This window comes from Beta vulgaris, chromosome 5 (assembly GCF_026745355.1).
Source record: "Beta vulgaris subsp. vulgaris cultivar EL10 chromosome 5, EL10.2, whole genome shotgun sequence".
Taxonomy (NCBI): Eukaryota; Viridiplantae; Streptophyta; class Magnoliopsida; order Caryophyllales; family Amaranthaceae; genus Beta; species Beta vulgaris.
Genome location: NC_079206.1, coordinates 65,301,821 through 65,325,744, shown reverse-complemented (window position 1 = coordinate 65,325,744; position 23,924 = coordinate 65,301,821). Strand labels below are relative to the sequence as shown.

General features: G+C 35.8%; 2 protein-coding genes across 7 annotated transcripts; both read right to left on the bottom strand.

The window, feature by feature from the left end:
• LOC104894593 (ATP-dependent kinase-like protein notR') lies at positions 1-14,688 on the bottom strand. Of its 6 annotated transcripts, none has more exons than XM_010680864.3 (12): positions 14,500-14,688; positions 9,020-9,147; positions 8,876-8,919; positions 4,152-4,229; positions 3,272-3,464; positions 2,848-2,878; positions 2,711-2,769; positions 2,470-2,543; positions 1,267-1,353; positions 811-872; positions 689-720; positions 1-328 (listed from the first exon to the last, which is right to left on the bottom strand). In XM_010680864.3, exons 1-12 carry the CDS (start codon positions 14,558-14,560, stop codon positions 239-241), a joined length of 939 nt encoding a protein of 312 aa, XP_010679166.2. In that variant the 5' UTR covers positions 14,561-14,688; the 3' UTR covers positions 1-238. The 6 variants fall into 6 exon arrangements, with proteins under 6 accessions (XP_010679166.2, XP_048499916.1, XP_048499914.1 ...); XM_048643959.2 differs by lacking the exon at positions 14,500-14,688 and adding an exon at positions 6,483-6,592 and having other exon boundaries at positions 9,020-9,112; XM_048643957.2 differs by lacking the exons at positions 8,876-8,919; positions 9,020-9,147; positions 14,500-14,688 and adding exons at positions 5,522-5,676; positions 6,483-6,564.
• A 1,404-nt stretch (positions 14,689-16,092) lies between these two features.
• LOC104894594 (F-box/LRR-repeat protein 17) lies at positions 16,093-22,956 on the bottom strand. The gene is made up of 11 exons (XM_010680866.3): positions 21,943-22,956; positions 20,398-20,499; positions 19,584-19,728; positions 19,293-19,477; positions 19,047-19,151; positions 18,813-18,910; positions 18,478-18,692; positions 18,197-18,263; positions 18,017-18,102; positions 17,501-17,593; positions 16,093-16,535 (listed from the first exon to the last, which is right to left on the bottom strand). The coding sequence occupies exons 1-11, from the start codon at positions 22,533-22,535 to the stop codon at positions 16,473-16,475; spliced, it is 1,752 nt and encodes a 583-aa protein (XP_010679168.2). The 5' UTR covers positions 22,536-22,956; the 3' UTR covers positions 16,093-16,472.
• Positions 22,957-23,924: the final 968 nt, after the last annotated feature.

Sequence of the window (23,924 nt, the reverse complement as noted above, 5' to 3'; positions counted from 1 at the left end):
TAACAAAATAAAAATTCAACAATTTTTCCATAAAATATGAAAATGAAGGTTCTTGGAGAGATCCAAGGATATAGGAGCAACTTCTAAGTTAAAAGTCAAAATTAGTGTTTACATTTAGAAGAAACTGTAGCAAGAAGGAACACATTTTGAGTCATTTTACTGACTATTTCCTGTCTCTGTGGTTTTATTTACACCAATTTTTCTAAGTGTAGTCAAAGAGATTAATAGTTAATGAGATTTATGAGATTTCAATTGACCTTATAATCAAGTTTGCATTTTTCTTCGACTTCATGATCATTTCCGCGTTTGGACGGTCGTTGTACTCTATCTGCAATTCGAATTTCAATTACTAATAATGCATATATGAGGGAGCTTATAAGCGATACTAAGATTACATGGATTTAGGGAGTAGAACAAATGGGGTTTTATATAATGCACATATGGGGTTAGTCGTAGGATGCGTTTGCTTCACCTAAATTTGTTGACTGAACTTGCAGTACTTGCCGGATCAAAACTTACTAGAAAATATAAGAACTAATTTGTTTCCTGCAAGTTTGTCTTTATAGGTGAAGGAAACCAACCCATAACGTTACACTATCACTTAAGCATGCAATGCGTCGTGTCAGATAGGAGACGAGCAGTCAAGAAAAGTGGGAAAACGAAGCAGCATCGTGATCACAAGACTTACCCGCCATTTCGCTTCATCAAGAGGCTTCTTAGCTGTGAGAAACCATGCAGCAAATGGCAATATTAGAGAAGATGACTGATAGTCCATATTAAAACCATTTGTAATTTAAAAATTATACATACACTTAGAAACATGCCGCTTCAGAACCCGTTGCATGGCTGTATCGAGGTCGACATCAATGAACCTTCACATTCGCAACATCAATAATATCACTTGAAATTGTTGAAACCAGATTGAATAATAGTGAACGTAACATTTCACAATCATAATATATCATTAAACAATATAATTTTCTTGTCAAAGTTTTGGTACAGTTAAATATAAAAATCAGATATGTAAAGCCCTATATTGAATGATTATTATGCTTCTTCTGACTCAACAAATAACTTACTTTGTCAACCCATCTGGGTTGAGATGCAAGATAATAACTTTTAACTGAACAGTTTGTTAGGCGGTCTGAATTTGGTCATTTACGTATTTCACTGAACTTTTAACTTCTCTCAAAATCAAATTTTATTTTCTCTAGCTTCAATACGATGACTACAACAGAAGCATCATAAAACAACAAACAGATGTACCATTTTTCGTCAAACATAGTAGATATATCGTTCCAAACCCCTTCATCTAGGAGCAAGTAATTTCCTTCTAGGATCACAACTTTGTGCCTGCAGTAAAATAATTCACACAAAACACTTCGTCAAATTTTCCCCTTCGTACAAATGATATCCTAATCAGAAAGAAAACAGAGTTACACCAACACATTAAAATAGTTGAGCTGGAAAGAAATATCATGCGGTCGAATTTGAGAGATTCAGATACTTCCATCACTCTGTCACGTGCTAACGGGGATAGGTAAGGTTGTATAAAACACAAACACACGAGATGTCACACAGTGATTTGAGAGATCCAGATTCATCCATCACGGGGGCATGTGCTAATGGGGATAGGTGAGGTTGCATAAAACACACATGCACACGCACACTACGCCCACACACACACACACAAAGCACGCATGCCGCACGCACGCGTGTGTGCGTGCTATTTGACAAGTTGACATAAATTTTGATATTCCCTGGATTTTAACTAGTTATATTACCTACTAAAATATTCTCTCGATATTAAGTAGTTATATTACCTACCAAAAGGTTTCTAATTCGCATATGCAGCGCAAAAAAAAATGTCATGAATAGATAGCTAGTCAAGATTTAAACTGATCAAACAGTGAGCTGCAAGAAATTGCTTATGACAGCTGCTGTAAGCACGGTATTAACATTTATCTGATCTCAAAGACCTATCTGTGTAGGACAAGGACAAAAAAATGCCACAAGGCCATCTAAGTTTGTCACCCGAATTATTCAGTGGCCAAAGACTGAAGACAAAAGAAGTACTCTTGTCGGATCCTTGACAATCTGATATAGATATGGACACTTTGACACTTCATTTTGGTCCAAAATCATGACAATTTATCACAAAATAGCCAATTCAGACACTCAATACGTACCCATGTGCACAATCAGTTACATGCATATCTTGAGCTAAATAGTGATGGTCAAAAATACCAAAGAGGAGCTAATTCGGGTATCTTTAATGTTTATTAACTTAAAACATATTATGAAAATGCACCACCATTCCCTATGTTAATGGTAGCCATTCGCTATATGATATGCATAACCAGTTACATTAATATCTTGAGCTAAATGGTGATGGTCCAAAAAACAGAAGAACGCCAACGATAATTGACAAGGGACATAAATAAACTACTAAAAGAATAATTTACTCACTGGAGGGAGACAAAGATGTCATCCTCGATAGGATCTCCTACTCCATGATCAAATGATGGTACACAAACCGATCCCTGGTAGATTGATCGCGTATCAGAAAATTAGGCAAACACGGTAAATACAGATACCATGTTAATTATGTCCTTTAGCATCAACTTTTACCAGTAGTAGTATGTTTAGCATCATGTGTTAAGAACTAGATACAATTATATCATCTTTCACTATCAAAAGCAGAAGCTACCTGACTCCTCAAAGTCTGGAGACATTTAAGTAACCTTGCCGGGTCAAATGTCCATGGAGCTGATGTTAAAAAAGAGGAGAAACTCTGTCAACATTTGAAAGATCACAATAAGCGGCACCAAGCAGAAAGAAATTTACCTCCTCTTCTTGCATGAGCCTCTTTTGGATCCTAAGGAGGACAACAGAAGGAAGAAAGTTAAAGAAAAAAGAATCAATGTTTAAAACGTTCAAGTAACCACATACAAGAGTTTGCTAATAAAATTCAAAATCAACATAGTATTAAGCGCACAAAAGTCATCACAAGTTGAACTTTATATGTGCTACCAATGTCATTTCTATCACTAGCATATCGACTTTTAAAGCAGTATCTGAGACACAGTTAACACTACATGTTGGTTTTACTTGGCAATCATATAATACCAAAAAAGTATCCATTAATAATTAGAAGGCTCACCATAGTCTAACCATATTGGAAATAACAAGGAATTATCAGACTGTTTCTATAGTAACTCAAGATATTAAGTGCAGAAAATGAAACAGTATGACTCAGAAATAGACAAACCTCCATTGCATCTAATTGACTACGATAAAGATGAAATCCATCCATGGGGAGAACAATAGCAACATCTGGTGATCCTACTTGTTCGTCCATGGAAGGTGATTTTTGAGGCCACAGTTTGTTTATCCGCTGAACCACTTCATGGGCCACCGTACTTTTCCCAGCACCAGGAGGACCAGCCAAGCCGACAATATATCTGCATTGTACATGCATATACTATTACTTAACATTTCATAATAAACACTAAAATATCATTGCTTGATTCATCTTAAAAGTACTTGCATAATATAACTCCCTCCATTGCAAATTAATTTTCATATGCAACTAGGGTGTGTTTACTAAATAAGAGAGAAATAAGCAAAAGGGAAATCTTTGCTTTTTGAACGAGGAGAGGTATATCTAAGACCCATGCGCCTAAAAAGGTATGTAACATCCATTTTGAAACATCCCAAAATGGTAGTGTAAGATTAATTTCAAAACCAAGGGGGAATCAATATGTAACTTTACTAATATGACATTAGTGGAAGATAACAATGGTCCAAGTCAGTAAAACATATCCTCAAAAGTTCTATTATTCTGATTTTTAAAGTGGAGGAACTAGTATAGACAAAAAAAAAAAAAAAAAAATTTATGCTTAAAAAGAGGGACCATCTGCAAGCAGGAACCGCAAGCCTCAAACCACAGATCCTCCTATCTGTGGACTGCACATGCTGGGAACAAACATTACCCCATAAGTAATTGGTATAACCTAAACTAACAGGATATCTTCCATGATCTGCTTGTGGTAACAGAAGACTTGCGAAATGATAGCAATAACTAAACCGCCAGGAAAAGGGGGGAAAACAAAAGATAAGAGAAAAGGCTACATTCGATTGGAGCTTACTTTAAGTTAGGGTTTGATGTCACAGCTGCAGTAGGAATAAGACGTTGTGCCAGAGAATCATACACCTCATCCATAGACCTAAAAAATGCAGTTTATCATTAAAAACCAATCAACATTGATAGGATAAATCATAAGGCATTAAGGATCATGTATGCCCATCTAATATTTAGCAGATATATGGTGGATAAGATAAATATGAAACCGAGACATATACAAAACATATTTCAGAGATTTGATGGGTAAACGGCATGCAAGACCCTTTAGGGGTGCCCATTCACATCACGGAAAGAAAGAACGATAGTGCCCTAAGTAACCATCAATATATGGAAGACTTGTATATACTAAAGAAAACACATTTTCTTGGCCACAAATCATATCCATAAGACCCAACAATTCTCTAAGTGGGAGATCTTGAAAAAGAAGGTCCATTGCTGAAACAACCTCTAAGGATTCCCAAGGTCAGTGTTAGTTGTCATAATCACATCCGATACCAGACCCAAAATGTCCCCCTGGCAGAAGATACAACTCATGCCCGAAGGACACTTCTTAAACTAGTGATGAACGTCAAGTATAGTGGAACTAAACTGCTTCTGGAAGCCTCCATGACACTAGTACCAACACTGGATGATGCTGACAACACTCATAGTTTGTCCGGATAGGAGAATATGCACAATTTCTATTGTTTGGAGACAACATGGTGAAAGGGACGTGAAGAGAATTGGACGGTTTCATTCTACTTCTCTCCTAATAAACCAAATCCTATTAGTGATGGAAAGATTTAGAAGGAAAATGGAACCTCACTCTTCTCTCCCCTTTATTTCCTCCCCCTTCCCTCTCCTTCCCTCTCCGACAAATCCCTCCATGGCTATGCAAACAATGTGTACAGGATATGCCTTAGCATCCTATTTGGTACACGAGACAAATCCCCCAAAAGCTTGAAGAATCCTTGGCTCCCAAGGAATGCCTCATGGTTTTAGGCTTCTAAAGTGGCCATCATGAACAAATACTATATAAAAATTGGAATAGCTCACGATTGCTCAATAGCCTTTGGCATCATATAAGTCATATCTGTCAGAAATTGATTCCAACAGAAGCCTAAAGTCTTACTCGAGAGACTACTTCGTGGCACATGCAAAAATCCCCCAACTACCAAGCAGCAACTCAAGGTCCCATAAGACGGTAAAGGCTACTACTAAACACAAAAGGTGTTAGGGAACCAAGTTTTTAAAGTTAATCTCATGCTTGGAGAACTCATCTGAACAACCAATACTAAACGTCAATAGAAATAAGAGGGAGGCATCTTAAGGTTGATCTGTAGCCTGAAATGAAATGTATTACACTGATATAACACTGGTTGATGAGGGAAATACCTTCCAAGAACATGCTGAAATGTGCTAAAAAGTTGCCCTAAACGAGTTTTGGCTCCATAGAAGCTTCTTGTGTGTCCCCCATGGAATATATAACAGTATATCAGATCTGTGGAAAGGAAGTTTTGAAGGCTATTGCTCATACCTAAGCAACAAACCTATAGAATGGCCAATGTTAAGCTTCATGAAGTGGTATGATGTCCACTGGAAACATATATAACACTAGATCCTTCACTAGTTGGCACTAACTAGAAAGGCCTAAACTCATGCTCAAGTGATCCCTGGGAGCGAGAAACGAGGTACATGATGAAAAGTCCTAAAAGTTCTTGAAGGTGCCCAGGTTGACAGAAACCTCCTATTCCCCAGAGTTGATAATAGCTATCTTGATTTTACAGCATTGTCCCTGGAAAAGTTCCTGACTTCCTGCCCTCTTGGCACAAGGTATGATTCATGCTTAGGATCCTTCCAAGGCCGGTGGAAAGTCTCAACCAGAAGTAAACCTTTCTGAGTTTTCGATTTCCTAAGCATAGAAAACACTAAAGCCAACACTTTTAGCACCAATAAACACCTTATAAAATATGCCCAAGAGACCACAAGGGTACAACAAAAGGAGGGTTCTCAAAAGACTTGGGAGGATCGGTAGTGCATGAATGACCTCCTGAAATTCACCAGGCACATGCAGCCATCATGGTAAAATATGACATTAGCTTTAGTGCCTTTAACTTACTCCCAAATTTTCTTCTTAGAAGACTGCCACAAAAATCCGCAGAAATAAGGCAGTTTTCCTAACGATTGCTCGCAAAGGCATAAAGGCATGTCGTAAAGAGACCACAAGGGTACAACAAAAGGAGGGTTCTCAAAAGACTTGGGAGGATCGGTAGTGCATGAATGACCTCCTGAAATTCACCAGGCACATGCAGCCATCATGGTAAAATATGACATTAGTTTAGTGCCTTTAACTTACTCCCAAATTTTCTTCTTAGAAGACCGCCACAAAAATCCGCAGAAATAAGGCAGTTTTCCTAACGATTGCTCGCAAAGGCATAAAGGCATGTCGTAAAGATTCCTTCACACCTGACACAAAATAAGAAGAAAAACCTTAGGAGGAAGGGGGTCCCTCCATGCATTATACTCGTCCAAATGATACATAACACAGGACTTAGGATCACCAATAGAAAATTAGTTTTAAAAGCTGCAATTCACATCCCTTCAAAAAAAAAAAAAAGCTGCAATTCACACCAAAGAGATCATCTGAGGCACATAGCAAAACTCAGCAGAAACACAAAGGAAACCTTTTGAGTTTCACAATGACTCCCGAAGTATATGACATTGGAAACAAGATCTAAAATTCAGCAAAGGTGACCTTGTGAGGGCACATTGGCCAGAAGCATCCCCATCTCCCAAGCAGTCTTACCAAGTCCCGCCGGGGCCTATAATGGCCTCCTATAAAAAGAAAATGTAAACTATAAGCCAATTTGAAGCCCATGACTCATGCCCGATAATTGTTAATTGTTTTCCTACATGACACCCCAACTCAAATCTATTTGACGAGGCAAGAATCCCTAATCTGAAGGAGGGCCGTGATCCTGACAACTTTCTCTGAAGCAGCATAACATCATAACCTAAAAATTCCACAGGAAGCTCATAATATAGGCTATTTATTCACACCTTGGAAACCTTATTCGAGGTCGTAAATCGTAATAAATAATAACACTCATCAGAAGCTGGGAGGGATAAGACCCATAATCAAATGTTGGTAACAAAGGCTTCAAGTCATGACAAAGCTAAAACCATGTCTAGAAGACCCTTTCCGAATAAGAGGCATGCAAAAGGATTCCAAAACCCCCATACAGTCTTCCTGAGTACCTTGGATTACGTTATGGCTAAGAGCATCATATGTAATAACTGACAAGATATAGACCGAAGATTCTAATTTAATAGGCTATAGCTCACACCTTAAGTCCATCCTCCAGAAATTTGTCACAAAACTCACTAGAAATCAAGGTAATACCCCAAGGATATTCAATGGAATCTGTAAGATATATGACAACAAGGCCTAATAGATTCTTGATCAAAACTCAACCTACTTTCTCACAGAATTAATAAACAGTAAGTAAGACATTTGATTCAACATATCATTCTAGAAAGACCTTTTGAACCTCAATAAAGATGGACAGTTGCCAATATCTGATACAAAGAGGTTAATGTAAGTTATTAGCGTTTTGGTAACTCCAAATAGAAGTGGTCTCAGCACAGTAAACTAGTGGTTCATTTTTTACTCAATTCTAGCAATTTATTGGATTCTAAAGATCCCTCACCCAACCTAGGTAAGATTTCAGTAGATAATAGGGACAAGAAAGCCATTGGATCAAGAATAATCCAACACCCTAGAATGTCCCAGTAAAGTATATAAGACAACTATTACATATCTTAAAAAAAGCAAGTCCCCAAACAATGCATGTTAGTCCCCAAACATTACAAATCATTACAACCCCTGGGCCCTGGCTTTAATTGGAATCCTAATGGTGAAAGGAAATTTTTTCCCTACACCTTTCTGGATAAAGAGACTGGTTTTCATGCATGGATGCAGTCCTCACCAAACTCATTTTCCATGTCTACAAACTCTGCATGCTCATCACAATTTCTAACACCTAGCGTAATTAAGCACAAAGCAAATCAGGAGCTTCAAACGAGTTTGGACTAAACTGTCGCATCTTTTTTACTTATAGTTAGACAGGAGCCTCTATTTTAAGAACCTTGTTTTTCATCTACTCAAAAAACAATATATCAAAAATTAGATGAAAGCTCAGGTTTGAAGATCTCTTATTTGCTTTGAGATTTAGACATCCTTCACCATTTTTCTTGACACTTACTGAAGAAGTAAAATAGCACATTATAGCTAGCAGGGCTGCGTTAGAGCTCATGATTAGATTGCTCTCTATCGAATACACATATCAGGAATGAGCTTGGAAGCTCACTATCTTGACCAGCAGCCGTTTATAATCAAAAGACCAATACTTAGTTGCAAAACTTATAGATTCCACGATGGTATATATCATCTCTTTACTTCTTAATATGAAGTGTTTAGAATCATGACCAATGAACTTGCGTACAAATAAAATCATGATGCAACAGAGTTTCTTTAGTTTTAAATTTCACTCTCACAACACTAACCATTAAAGGGAATTTAACAACAAATCCAGGTTATACAATAATTTTCATACAACAAACTCAATCTACCACAATATAAATGTTCTAGTCTGCTTTATGTGCTTCTCATTGACATGCAATCAGGGACATTTTTCTATTATAACCTAATAGTTCGTACTTCGTACTATATATAAGACTTGGTCATACCTGGCTTCTAGTAGAGAAGCATCACTCTTGCGGCTACATGACACCTGAAACGGGTAGGAAATAGAATTTTAAAAGATTAGTTTTTTTCTGCTTCCTTACGTACTCCTAAAAACAAGTAAAACATGACCACTTCAAGAATTTAACCTTTAGAGTGCCTTTATTTTCAGAGTTAGGCCTGACAACATAGAGTAAAGGCTGCACTCTTTTGGCAGTCAACGCTACAGATATAGAAGCATGATGCCATGAAGGGAGTCCTACTCCTTTATGAAAATCTGAATATACAAGCAAAAAGATATTGTTATGACAAAGTTGGATGATGCCAGCAAATACGCACATAGCGAGTATGAATTATGAAAGTTACCACAGGAAATTCTCTGTTGGCTACATATTAAGCATAACTAAACACCAACCCGTTATGGAAGAGGGATGGCAATGATATATTGAAAAGTTTACATGTTCTCAGGCCAAATATGACTATATGAGATTTAACCAGTCAATTTACAACATTTTGCCTAAAATTTAGCATGATGGAAGATGTTAGCACTATGACCAAGTCAACATGCTACTAGCATGTTTGATGAAAAGCATTGAGGCCCAGAATGCTAATTTGCAAAATGTCATGAGTCACAATTTGGATTAGCATTTTAGCAAAAATTATATTTTGGACCAACACATACTAACATTTTGGGAGCTATGAGCTAATAGTTTACCATACAATACCAACTATAAATCAGACCAGCTAATACAATCTACAAAGTATTAAACTGTTAATACTATATTACAAAACAAGGTTTTTCAAGATTTGCTGTGAAAGTAAAAGTACAATATCTCCTTGACACGTCATTTACTCATCTTATGCAATTATAGTAATTGCTAACACCTCATCGAAACCAACTACTCTTTGATGGTAATATATGCTCAAATATGCTAATGGTATCAAAAACAACTTGCTTGTTATTTGTTGAATGCCAAATAAGGTCATATGTCATAGCTCCATAAGCCCCCATTCACCACCATAAGCCTTCTCTTGGGATAAGCCTTCTAAATGCCAATAATTGTTAACACCTCATCGAAACCAACTACACTTTGATGGAAATATATGCTCAAATATGCTAATGGTATCAAAAACAACTTGCTTGTTATTTGTTGAATGCCAAATAAGGTCATATGTCATAGCTCCATAAGCCCCCATTCACCACCATAAGCCTTCTCTTGGGATGAGCTTCTAAATGGTCTTTGATGACCACAGGATGCATCTTTTAAGGTTATCTTCTCAGGGAGGCCCCAAAACCATCTACTATATAAGGACTTCAAATTTGGTGAGTTTGAGACCCGAAAGACCTTCCCAAGGACATTCGAATACCTTGGAATGCTTCTCAAGTGGTTGGGAACCTTTACATTTCATAATTTTCCTTTTATGGCTTATTATCTTTTGAAGCTTGCACTTATGACTTACCCTCCTTTATAGCTTTGCATTCAAAACATTGCGTAACTGCTTGGCCTTTTTAGCTCATCCCCTCAAATTTTGGCATTGCCTTTCATAGATTCAATTGGAGCCTTTGCTCAATATAGCTTGGCTTTCATAGGAATGCATTATGCGTCAATTATTGATCCCTATAATACAACCCGAATCAGCTATGAAAGCCTATTGAGTATTGACACCATTCATGACTAAGATCATTCATTAAGATTTTAAAATGGTCTCTTACGACCTTAGTGTGCACGCCATGATGTTTGTTTCTTTCCGGTGCAACTTCATCCGGATACCATGAGATGATTCTCAGGTGGTGAAAACCTCTACATCGCCTCATAATGCCCTACAACTTGTTTCATATCTTTTCGGACTTGTACTTTTAAAGCATTTGTTTCATTATTTGGCCTTCATTGCACTTCTATTATTCTAAACCTTGGCTTTCATGACTTGGACTTCATACATTAAGATTATCTTTAAGATCTTGGTCTTTTTATTTGATATCGTGTCTTTCACAAGAACACATTCTGCATCACATAACCCTATGACTGCTCTTGGTCATGGATATGCTTTATGGTTCTTTATGTCCCCTAAGATGCATCCCTTGAGGTTTTATTCTCGGGCTTTAGGAACATCATAAAAGCATGTTTATATAGCCTATGAATTTGGCTATTTCATGGCTTTCTTTTTCGAAATTCAGCGACATTTTCAATGTGTGATCTTTCTACCAGTATCAAAATACTTTGGAGCCTATACATGCCTTTTACAATTTTTACCATTCAAGCTTCATATTGACCTTTATAACTTTGCTTTCATAATATTAATTTCATAGTTTGGGGCTTCACTCATAGTTTGGCTCTCATCACTTCGAGCATGTTTGGCAGAACTAGCTGTTGAGGTATCTGTTATCAGTTCCAGTAGCTATTAGTTGTTGGAGTAGCTGTTAGAGGTTTAGATTTTTGAAGTAAGAGTGTTTGGTATAAGTAGTGTTGAACTTGTAAAAGTGATTTTTTTTGGTAAAAGTGAATATATACATACATATATGTATGTATATAGTAATAAAATTAACTACAACAATTTGATCCCTTTGTCACAATTTGTGTCACAATAGTTCAACTATTTCACTATTCACATACTATACTTTAACCGTATTGTTTTACTATAAAAGAATGGTTCATATATAAAATATTATTGGATTTGTCTAAATGTAGTTCCAAATGATCAATGATTAATGTATAATATTAACAGTTAGAATTGTGTTTTGACAACTAACACAAGATTTAGGCCATTAGTCTCATATTAGGAGCTAGACTATTCACCTTCAAAGTCCTTGTCATATTATAGATATAAATATTTATAGTATTACTTCCAAAATATATTGCTATAATCATCCGAACTCAAGATGAGTCCATTATAAAAAATAGAAAATAAAAAGGCTCCACTGTTATTTTCCATAAGATAGTGCACAATTCTGCAATAAAACGGATAAGTTATTGCCATTTGCCAATATCCCATTCTTGGCATTGCACCGCTACTGCACAACATCTGAACATTAATATATGAAGCGTTTATCTACCGCTACTCAAACTCTACCTAAACCTCTACCCTCTACTACAACCGCTACTTTACCAAACACTTATTTTTGCCCTAAGTAGCGTTTTGACCCTGTTAAACCTCTACCTACTACCTCAAACGCTAGTGCCAAACAGGGTCTTCATCCTCCTATCATATCTTGATTTTCACAACAAAATGCATCAATCACTCAATATCGTCCTTAACTAGTTGGCTTCAAAGGTCTTCCGACACCGCCATATACCCGTTCTTAGTCATGAATATGCTTCAACAAGATAATTTATGACCTCGTGAAGCATCCATAGAATGTTTTTCTCCGGTCATGAAAATGTCCCAGAAACATGTATTATAGCCTTCAAATGCAGCTATTTGGAGACTTTTTCGGACCTGGCGACATTTTTATTAAGGGACCTTCCTAACAGTTTTAGGATACCTCAGGAAGAATTCCAAGTGGACAGGAGCCTTTACATTGTCTTAGAATACCTTCTCTAGCTTTTACCATTCATAGCTTCATATTGGCTTTCATAGCTTGAGCTTTGGCCTTTGTCCCATGTGCTTGCCATAGAGGCCTAGACTATCTTCCAATGAAAGTCTCTACCTTACTTTATACTATCTTCCATGAAAGTCTTGGCCTTTCCATACTTATCCCAAAAATCATTTCAGATTCCTCATAAGCCTTTATGAGCATTATATAGGTAATTTTAGAGGTTAAGGGGAAGGACTAATCAAGCAACATAGGGTTAAATCTCAATGGATAGTGATAGGTTCAAAGCAAGGCCACTCTGATCGTGGCAGCAACAAGGCCACTTGCCACTTATAAGTTATAATACCATGTCACATATTTAAGACATCTGCAAAGAATTTGACTCGCTGGTCAGTGAGAATTGTAGGACGACAATCAAGCAACAAACGCATGCATACCTCTAGCCTGACTTGTAATGCATTCAGTCATACCCCAACGCCAATAAATTCACTCAAACGGTTTTCAACTAAACACGATTACCAAATACTAATTGTGGGAATTAATGGTTTCCTCTTAGAATCAATATAGCGACACTCTCATCAATAGGGTAAACCGACCTGTATGGCTGTATCACGGCAGTCTAAACCTAGCTCGATAAACAACTTTAATATGATGAACACATGTACATCATCACCCCAGCGCCTCAAAGGCCCAGACTACAAATGATGCAAATGGTCGTTGTTCTCTTCAACTTATGTTTACTTACTTTCTAGAGAAGTTCAGCAAAGATAATAAAAGTTATGAAAATTCTGAAAAGTTCAAAAATAATAAGAAAAGTTCAGGAAAAATAAGTAAAAGTTAACAAGAAGTAGAGAGTAGTACAGAAAAAATAGGAAAAGTTCAGAAGAAATAAGAAAAGTTCATAAGCTTTTGAAAAATTTAAAAAGTTCAGCAAAGTTCTAAAAAGATAAGTAAAGGAAAAATAAGTTGAAAAAAGTTCAGCAAAGTCCACAAAAGATAAGGAAAAATAAGTTGAAAAAAACAGACCCTTGAGACCACAAAGGGGATTATATGCAAATAGTCTTACTCTCACACCGCTTTCCACTATGAGACAACTCTCGACCTTTGTCGAATTATTATTGCATTTCCATTATCATCAATCACCACAAGCACCACATTGCATTTGGTAGCCGGTAATAAACGATGGTAATGATAATAAGACATAAATACATTGCTTTAAATGGAAATTAGTTGTTAAGTTATGACAAAAATTTGCATTAATCTATGTAATAAACGATCCGTTAATGCTTATTTTTTCCATTTTTAGCTTCTTATATGGAACCCTTAGGGCTGCATTTAGCTTCTCCCTAAAATCATAAGTAGATATGTGAAGAAAGTTTCATGCCAATACAATGGTAATGGAACTCTATCTTGAATACATTTGTTCTTTCCCATAAATTTCCATCAGTGGATGGTAATTTAAATTATGAAGAAAAAGAGGTCTTTGGGGATGAACAAGCATTACTAATTTACCAGACTTGACATTCATGATTCGACTTTTCTAACAAAATTACTAATACCATTAACAAAAATTATAAATACCATTGCCTAATTTTAATTTAAAAGTAGGCAGTCTCTTACAAGACAAACTCTACCATTGATTATAAACCGGCTACCAAATAGGTACTTAGACATTGGTATTATCTTAAGCTAATTACATTCACACTAAGAAAACACCTAATAAACACAATCTAGCAAAACTAAAAGAAGTTCAAACCCATTAATTTTCCAAAGGCTCCATTACTTAAACTCATTAATTCCAAAAAATTACAAGGAAAGCTCAAAAATTTCATACAAATGAAACCCACCTCCCTTTTTGATCTTAGTTCAACAAGACAACAACCAATGACAAATTAAAACGCAACAAAAAAAAGTTTCATGTCAAATTGAAAACCAAGTGGAAGAACAAGATGTATAATCAACAATTAGATAAATTACTCATTAAAATTACAGAAACTTTAATTCACTACATGTTTGCAGAAAAGTAGAAAGTTTCCTAAGAATGAAATTCATGCAAAACGAGGAAAAAAAGAGGTGATTAAAAGAGAGAGAAAAAACCTCGTGAAGAAGGGAAGATGGTGTGAGTGCGTGATGTGGGCGAGAATGATGAGATCTCCATTGTATGATTGTATCTTCTTCGTTGAAACTAACTGTTTTTCTTGTCTTCTGGAGATATCACACGCATGGTACTAATATCATAGTATGCTACAAAACCGAAGTATTTGGTTTTCTTTTCTACACCATTTGTCACCATTCTATTAATATCTTATTCCTATAATTGGGCATTAGTAGGTAAAAATAGGGCGTAAGTATATTAATATTCTATCCATCTATCCTTAATGTATTTTGTTAACATGTTGCTATTTATATATCCTTGATGTATTTTGTTATAGTATGATTTGAATCAAATTTGTGACAATGCAATAATTAGAGTTGGCTAACAAGTGTTTGTACTAGCTGGTAGGAGGTCGTTCCAATAGCCATATCAGGTTTCGAGTTGATACTCAGAATAATATATGTCCTATATTTTTGAATTTAGTTTGGCTGAATTGAAATTAAATTATATTAACTGAACTGAAATTAAATTAACTGCAATGAGATTAACTGAACTGAAATTAAATTAATAGAACTGAAACTAAATTAACTTAACTGAAATTAAATTTATTAGTATTATTATTATTATTAAATTAAACTTAATTGAACTTAAATTAAATTAACCTAATTGAAATTAAATTAACCTAATTGAAATTAAATTAATTGAACTAAAATTAAATTAACTAAACAAGAATTAAATTAATTGAACTAAACTGAAATTAACTGAAAATAAGTCCAAAAAAATAGGGTCATAGTAACACTTGTTGGATAACTTTACTCCCGATTAGATCTTCTTGACTTGAATCCAAATGATTTAGAGTTGAGAAGGTTTTATTAAATTATCGAGTGATTTCCATCCAAAATAATTCCAGATGAAAGTAGTATAATAATGAGCGAGACTAGTTATGTGATATTAGTAAGCTTAAATTGAGAAACATATATAGTTAGGGTGAGACAAGCTAATTAGGTGCTATCACTTATGTAATTCTTAGAAAATGGCCTAAATTTGTTTGGTTGACATCAAGAAATTTGCAATTCCCATGAATTATGATTGACCAAGGAGAGGGGATAATTAAATTCCCACATTTAATGGGAATTTCAATTTCCCAAAGAATTCCCATTGCACCCATTTCTCAACTTCATGTCAGCCAAATAGCTTCCCAAATAAATTCATGTTAACTAAATGAACACTTAGTAGAAAAATTCTTGTAATAGCTTATTCATTAGCCATAATGTTGGTGAAAAGCAAACTAAAAATGATACTAGAAAGCACAAGATACAATGTAAGGTATCAATGTATCATACTACATTGTAACTTGCAAGTATGGAAGATAGAGATGTTAATGTAAATGTGTTAATCGAGTTTAAGTCAAGGCATTTTAAATAGAGTCATCTTAGACAATGTGTCTATTATGTCAGCTCAAGCCATTTATAATTTTGGTTTAAGTTTAGCTTGACCAAATTAGACTCAAGTTGTGCATATATCGAATTTTTTCAATATAAATGTCTATAAAACTGAAAAAAATGTTACAAGAATCAACACATAAGCATAGTGTATACTTAAAATGAAGCATAAAGTACATTTCACTCTATTAATATGAGATTATAGACAGTGTTAAGATACTAATAAAACTCCTGATTGGAGTAATCAATTGATACAACATGTGTTTACGCCGTTGGATTTTCAGCTATTAAATCAGAGAGATTGTGGAAGGACAAACTAGAAAAACTAATTCTAAACAGTGTATAAAATACAGTTTTGTTTTTATTTTGAATGAATTACAGAGTAACTTTCAACAACATTGTTCAATGTTCATTTATATGTCTTCCTATGCTGGATTTACTAATTAGAACAAAGGACAGTTTTGTGAATGTAACCCCATGATGAATTACAAGGAGGAGCTTTCAATGATGTACATAAATCACAATTTGAGGATTCATTCCATAAATACAAGACATCTTCGCTTCCGAACTTGGCATTCCTTAATATCATCAGAAGACTGCATAAATCCATCATATAAACTTGCTTAGCTCAACATTCACACACACTAAAAAGAAATAGTGACAGAAAACTAGTTTATCACACAAAGGTAGCTCACAGCAGGGGAGCAAGTGAGCAGCATACACTAGCTTACTCAAAACTAGACCTAGACCTGGTGTTCTCATCTGGTGTATGTTGCTCACTTGCTCCGCTGGTAATTGGGTAGAGGGTCGATAGTAGGTCGAGTCGGGTCATCTTATATGGTGTTCTCATCTGAATTCTTTATGATAAGGTGCTGCAGTTTATATTATACTAGTATCTTTCTCTGGTCTGATATGGTCTAAATTTATCTCGTCTGATTTCAATCTTTATGTTCAGTCTCATATAGTCGAATACTTTATGGTGTGTGTTGATTTAGTCTGGTCTAATATGATTTTAACAAAAATACTTAATACATTCATGAAATAAATAGAAAAGAACATAGCCAAAATCATATGTGATATTTTACCATATGTTTTCCTTTATACAAAATAATTTTATCAATCTTGTCCAATGAAGGTCTTGTTACCAAAAGGCGCTATCGAATAAAAGTCATCTCGCCTATCAGACAACCCTTCTCATCAATCATGTCTACTCCAAGCACAAAGCAAGGATCAGAACCATGAGTAGGAGTCATACAGCCGTAACTACCAGATCATTTGGCATTCAGGAATCAGGAATCAGGAATCAGGAATCAAAAACCCATATCAGCTTGAAGAGTCTACAAGACAGCTTGATTTAAATTCAGGATTGCTCTCAAAGAGCAGACTAATTTGTTGCTGGTTTTGCTCCCAGAAAAGAAACAAGACTAATTTGTTAACTTTTGCACGAAAAATTAGTGAGCCAAGTAATGCAATATTGAACAGAAAAGGACTTGCACCAGTCATTTGGAAGATAGAAACACAGAGACATATAGGTCATAGAATGTTTTAAGTGTGATATTACCTGTTGGCTGAGGATGTGAGGTACTCTAACTCTCTTGGAACTATCAGCCATGCGCTTGCTTAGTAACTGGCTTTCTAGTGGAGCATTTTCAATCTGCAAGTATTTCAGCATAGATGTCAAACAGTGTCGACTTCTTGATTTGGGTAACAACATGCCAAATGAGATTCATTTCTTTCAAAGTTTCATATCATATTGAAGTAAGACCTTGAGGTTGAAAGACAGCGAACTTGTTATGAATGGCATGAACTTAGCTAACTATTATTGTTTGGAAAGATACTACCAGCGTCATTACATTAAAACATTATAGAATCATCAAAAGGTGAAAACTATATACCAACAACTTAGGATAATATGAAACTAAATTTGATTTATCTAAACTTATAATTTCAGAGGAACCCTTTTCAAAGAACACCTTTCATGCTCAATTTCATAATCAGAAAAGTGAATTGCACTGAGATAAGCATTTTTAGGGAAATGTTCATCATTAAACATTTTCTAAGGGAACCAATGATATACCTGAGTTTCAATAACTTCATGCAGCGAATTTACACAGCCAGCAGCATGAACACTTTCCAAATTGGGACACTGAAGAAGTAATCTCTCTGAATAAAGCAAGGAACATCATTAGAAACCTTAAAACTTGTGGTCTGAACCAAAAGCACAACCATTGTTGATCAAGCATTCCAAAATACAAACCTGGATGCAAATTTCTACAGGAGGTAAGGTTAAGGTCACTGAGCTCTGGACAATTTAAGTATAGAGCCTGCATTTCATTATAATGCCTAAATTAGAAACAAGGCGATATATGAAACAAAAAGGCTAAATGGAGAGCTTGTTATCCATCGAGCTGAGAGGAGGAATTGGTACAAGACTCCTACCAAGTGGATGTACCAAAATTACCCTTCCTCACATGCTCGGTAGAAACCAATCTTCCAAATAGTCCTACTCTATATATCTTTACATGGCCAGGAACTCACATCTAAGCCAGAACAACCCCACAAGCTAAGTTTCTTCAGTCGACTATGCTTGACTATAAGCTTCTGGTATATATGATGCAGCTTGCTACTTTTCTGTGGTTCATTATCATTGCTTTCATCCACAGAAACATCATCCATGTTAGGATCACAGATCGACATACCACAGTCCATTAGCTCAAGACTAGGCAATTGCGCTGTGGCAAATTGAATACCACCTGATCATAGAAGAAATATAAGATACCTTTTAAACTCAACAGATTTTAATATGATACAACTAAAACTAGCAAAATGTTCATAGTAATATACTGAAAATCGAGCAGGGAATAGAAAATTACTTGAAGTAATATTAGGGCAAAGAGCTAACAATAATCTTGATAGACTTCGGGAGAACACGTTACATATTATTCCAATGCCACTATCAGTGATGCTAGACCTGAATCAGCAACAAACGATCTAAGATTCATGCAAATAAACCAAGCAAACTAGAAAGAAAAACCTAATGCTGTTAGTGAATGACAACTTCGATAGGCTCCGCAACTACAAAATAAAACAAAGGGCTGAACCATTACCCACTCAAGTCAAGGAGTTCTAACTTTGAAAAACTGTAAGCAATGGCAGCAACAGAAGCGTCGGTGATGCCAGAACCCAACACTAGTGAGAGCATTCTCAATCCCCTGAATATTAGGAAACATTAGTGATTAGCCCATAAAACTCATCAAACCTCATCACATTTTTCATTGTATGTTGGAACAAAAGGTGCAACAGTGCTTCCATTTTTCATAATGAGAATAGAAGAACTGGAGAGTAGTACTAACCTCAAATTTGCGGCTGTCAGAGCAAGAACAGTAGCATGAGACAATCTAGGTGATGCAACATGAATGTTCTGCAACTTTGGGCAATATTTTCCCAAGTTATCCATCATGGTTGTGACATCGGTAATATCATTTTCTTGATGAGAAAAGTTCAAAGAAACCTCCTTCAAATTAGGGCAGTTGAGAATCTACAAAATTTGGACACAAATAAGCACAAAGAGGTCCAGAAAAGAAGATTTTAAGCGGAGGAAACTCAGACATCTCAAACTGAAACAGAAGGGAGAGAGTAATCACCGTCTTAGAAAGCGAATGAAGATCAGAAAGCCAGAGTGTAGAGAGACTACTTGAAGTCATAACAACTGATCCTAGATTAGAGCACCCTTCCATCTTAAGACTTGTAAGAGACCGTCTATCAGCAACAAAACGACCCAGCTCATCTCTATAGTACAAGTACAACAGCGTCAGTTGGGTCATGATTACATCTCGCAGTGTAAATGGAGCTAAGAAAAGGCGCATACAACAATTCAAGACATACAATAGTGATCACATAAGAAAGTGCACACAACCCCCTTCTCCCCCCCCCCCCCCCCACCCTTTTTCTCCGAGTTTACTAGACATCATTCCAATTGGCAAATGAAATATTGATCATCACATAAATAGATTAAGAAATAATGTATATAAACAACTAACAGCTATCCCTCCACCAGAGCCACGCTATCAACTATCATTTGCGGTGCTCAGACCACTACAGACAGTAATCAATCAAGCACAAGTCCTTTGCTATAATGAGTGACACAGATTGTTCCCTGCACTACATGATCTTCTTGTGTAATAGCAAGCACTTCAATTAATCTAGAGTTCCTTATCCTATTAAACATGTTGCACGAAGTCCTTAAATTAAGGGTTAAGTGTTCATATCCAAGCATCCATAGCCACAAAGGTACCAAGAGCAAGATCAGAAGCCCATCAAATAAGCAAGTCATGTCTGAGTCGCATATGTGTTTAAATGGAATATGATTGCATATATGACAGTAGGTGTAACCCTAGAAGGAGCAGATTTCCAATAGAAAGTACGAGAAAAGATCAAAGGGACTTATTCTATATATACCCAGTTATCCGGTTAATTGACGAGCCTAAGGTAGTGATCTCCATCGATTCCAGATTTGGGCAAGAGAACGCAATGCAAGCCAGCAATGTTGCGTCTACATCACTGCAATAGATCACAAAAAATAATTAATATAATCATCTCTATAAATGCCAGTAAGACAATATTAAGTTCTGAATAACACAATTTAGAACCAGTATTTCCTATTAATCCATAATTTACAACCACAACAATGCTGCTTCTAACTCCTCTTTTAAATAATATTTAGCACAAACTTGAGCTGATTTAAGCTTTTAGGGATATTAAAGATAGCTTTACATGTTCTGCTCAATCAAGTATACACCAAATTGTACTCAGCATCGGCACAGCACTAGCAAAACACCTCCTGGCTCCTAGTACCTAAAATTACACTTGAATCAATGGGATCTCTAGGTTCTATGTCATACTACATATATAAATCTCATATATTCTGAATTTTTAGCAAGATCAAAGCACTCTTTATTCATTCCAATCAACTTATACTTATCCAATTTAAGTCAGTGAAAATTTCACTATTCAACTTTTAAATCACAATCAACTAATGTATTATGTCCCATTAATCCACCTATCATATCTATTTTGGGGTAACAAACCATCATTACGTATCGGATCAAAGATCAATTTACATTAACATCTTCATTGTCACAATGGCAAATTGTGTACATCCTGTAAGGCTGTAACAAATTAGCTCAGCTATGCAATGATGTTCAGTATTTCATCAACACCTGTTTTTTGTTAATTATGTGAGATCCCCAAACCCTATATCTAATCACCATATAACAATTCTTTCTCTAACAATGACAAATCTTGTAGAAAAATCAACAAAGAACCCAAACTTTATCGAATCTAAGAAAGTCTAGGGTTTTCTTGCTAACTAAAGCCACCATTTTAGCTCAGTTTTCCCCTTACCCTTCTTTTCACTTAAATATCAAATTATACTTTTATGTCATAAACTTGCAACTCTTTTAGAACATCCTCTACTAAATCACAACCAATTTCCCTCATTTACACCTCCAAATTCATGATCTTATATCTTCACTCAAATAAACCCAAATCAGATCCCTCAAAACCCTAAACCTTACACCACAATACTTCAACAACAATCGAAAACCAAAATCAGAATCCATCTGAGAAATCATCACCCAAACAAACAGATCCTTCAATAAAATCATTACCCACAAAATCCAATCACATCCTATAACCTCATCACCCATAAAAACCTTGATTCACACTCATTGTAACACCCTGATGCATCAAATTAACTTCTTACACTTAATTTCATAAACCCTAACAAATCAGCAAAAGTCAAACCAATAATCACAACCATTTACCATGGCAATATCCCATCTACCACAAACTAACACCGATTTAAACATCATCATCATCATCATCATCTTAAACTTCCACTCAATTTAATCAAGATCAAATTCACAAAACCCTGGATCCAATCCAACCTAACCCAACAAAATCAAACAAATCAAAACTTAAAAAAAAAATCCAGAACCAAACCTCTCCATCCGAAGAGAGATCCTAACAAGAGAATCACTACATTTCTTCAAAATCGACCCAACAAATGCAACCGATCCATTAACAGGAACCCGAACCCGCAACTCTTCAGTAGCTTTCCAAACCCGAACAGCAACATCTCTCCACCCTTTACAAACACCAGAAGCCAACATAAGTGATGTAGGAGGTAACCTTTTAATCACTTCCCACATACAATTAGTTGGTAATCCACCCGAAACAATCTCATCACCATTCATAAAATAATCAAATTGACCAGACATCATCCCTCTTTCTTGATCCCCCGTCTCTACATCGGACGAGTCTCCGACGTCTAAATCGTCGAAAGATAAAGCTCGTTGCGGCCGAGGCGGGGGTGGCCGAGGAGTACATGGTGTTGTTGTATTAGTACTATCAGTGGTGGTTGTGGTGGTGGTTGTGGTGGTGGTGGTTGAACCGTCGCATACGTGGCCTTTTTTGGGAAGGCCACATCGACCACAGTTGTAACTCCCGCGTTTTTTGCCGCGTTTGAAGGGATCTAAGTAGGGTGTTGCTGGGGTTGTTGGGGTTGATGATGCGGCGGCGATGTGGTGGCGCATTTTGATTGGCGGGGATTAAGAGAGAGAAAGTGTTGAAGTGTGGTGGCGGGAGGAGAGAGAGAGAGAAGGGTTTGTTTGGAGGTGGTGTTTAATAGAGGGGGGAAATGAGGCGCGGGAGGGAAAAAGAGAGATTTGGCGCGCCATTGTTTTTGAAGGTTTTTTTAAAAAGTTTTGGAGTGTTTTTTGAGGGGTGAAATGACGAAAATGGGGTTGGGATTTTGAGGTGGGTGGGTTTAGGGTTGAGGGTAGTTTGGGGATTTTGGTGGAGGGAGAATTTTCTTTTGAAGTTTTGGTGTTTTTTTTTTTTTGGGTGGTGTTGGAGGGGATGAGATAGAATGATGTGATAGATTATGTAATGTGGATAGATAATGGAAGAGGTGTGTGTCTATATTCTATATCATTCAACTTTATTTTTTTTTGTTGGACAAATTTTTACATATAATTTTATATGTATAATTTAGGTTGTATAGATTATAGAGAAGGGATATGGATCGGGTATGGAGACGATGGGGGTTAAGAAAAACGCCACTATGAAAATTTTGAATATTGAAGAAAATTGTAATTTTTGGAAATTATTTGACTAGGAAAAAATAGTGTACATTGTTTATTGTAATCTGATTTTTTTTAATTAGTTGTTGTGTTTGAAGGATGAAACAATGCTTGTAATTTTTTTGTTTCTTCGTAATTTGTATTTTTTTTTTATTAAGTGTTCATTTCATGTAAGTTCTCTGTTTATAAAATAAGCTTGTAGGTAATTGAAATTATAAGTGTCCATGATAATACAACTGTAGGGAGCTATTTGCTACATGCTAAGACGTATTCACCGTGTGTTGGTGTCCAGTATGTGTGGACACACATAGGATGCCTTAAGCTCATGTGATTTGGCCTAATTAATGTTCAATTACCAACCTAAATTGGATTTTGGATATTGTCTTCACGAATCTCTAACACACGAGATATTGCAATAATTTATCCACTAATTCAATGTATTCTTACAACCTTACATATTATCACGAGCAAAAAACCGTGTGAACTCGTTTTTTTTTTTTTTTTTACATAATTATCACTTCACATCTATTATTACACGTGCTAGTATTAGATCTATACTAAATTTAATATACATAATGTCTATTTAAGTTTTTTTTTTTAAAAAAAAAGTACAAAATATTATGAAAACCGAAAACGGTCTCTTTTAAACTTTAAAGGTTCGTAAAAGAAAACTTTGGTTTTACGACTGTCGGAACCGCTTAGTAGTTAGTTACTTATCGCATGAGGATTTTGTCTTAACATTTTAGCTGACTGATCTTTCCAAATTCTTACATACGTTTGGTGGGTTCAAAGCCCAAGTTGTTATTTTGGACCTTTATCATATTTGGTATTGCAGTCTTG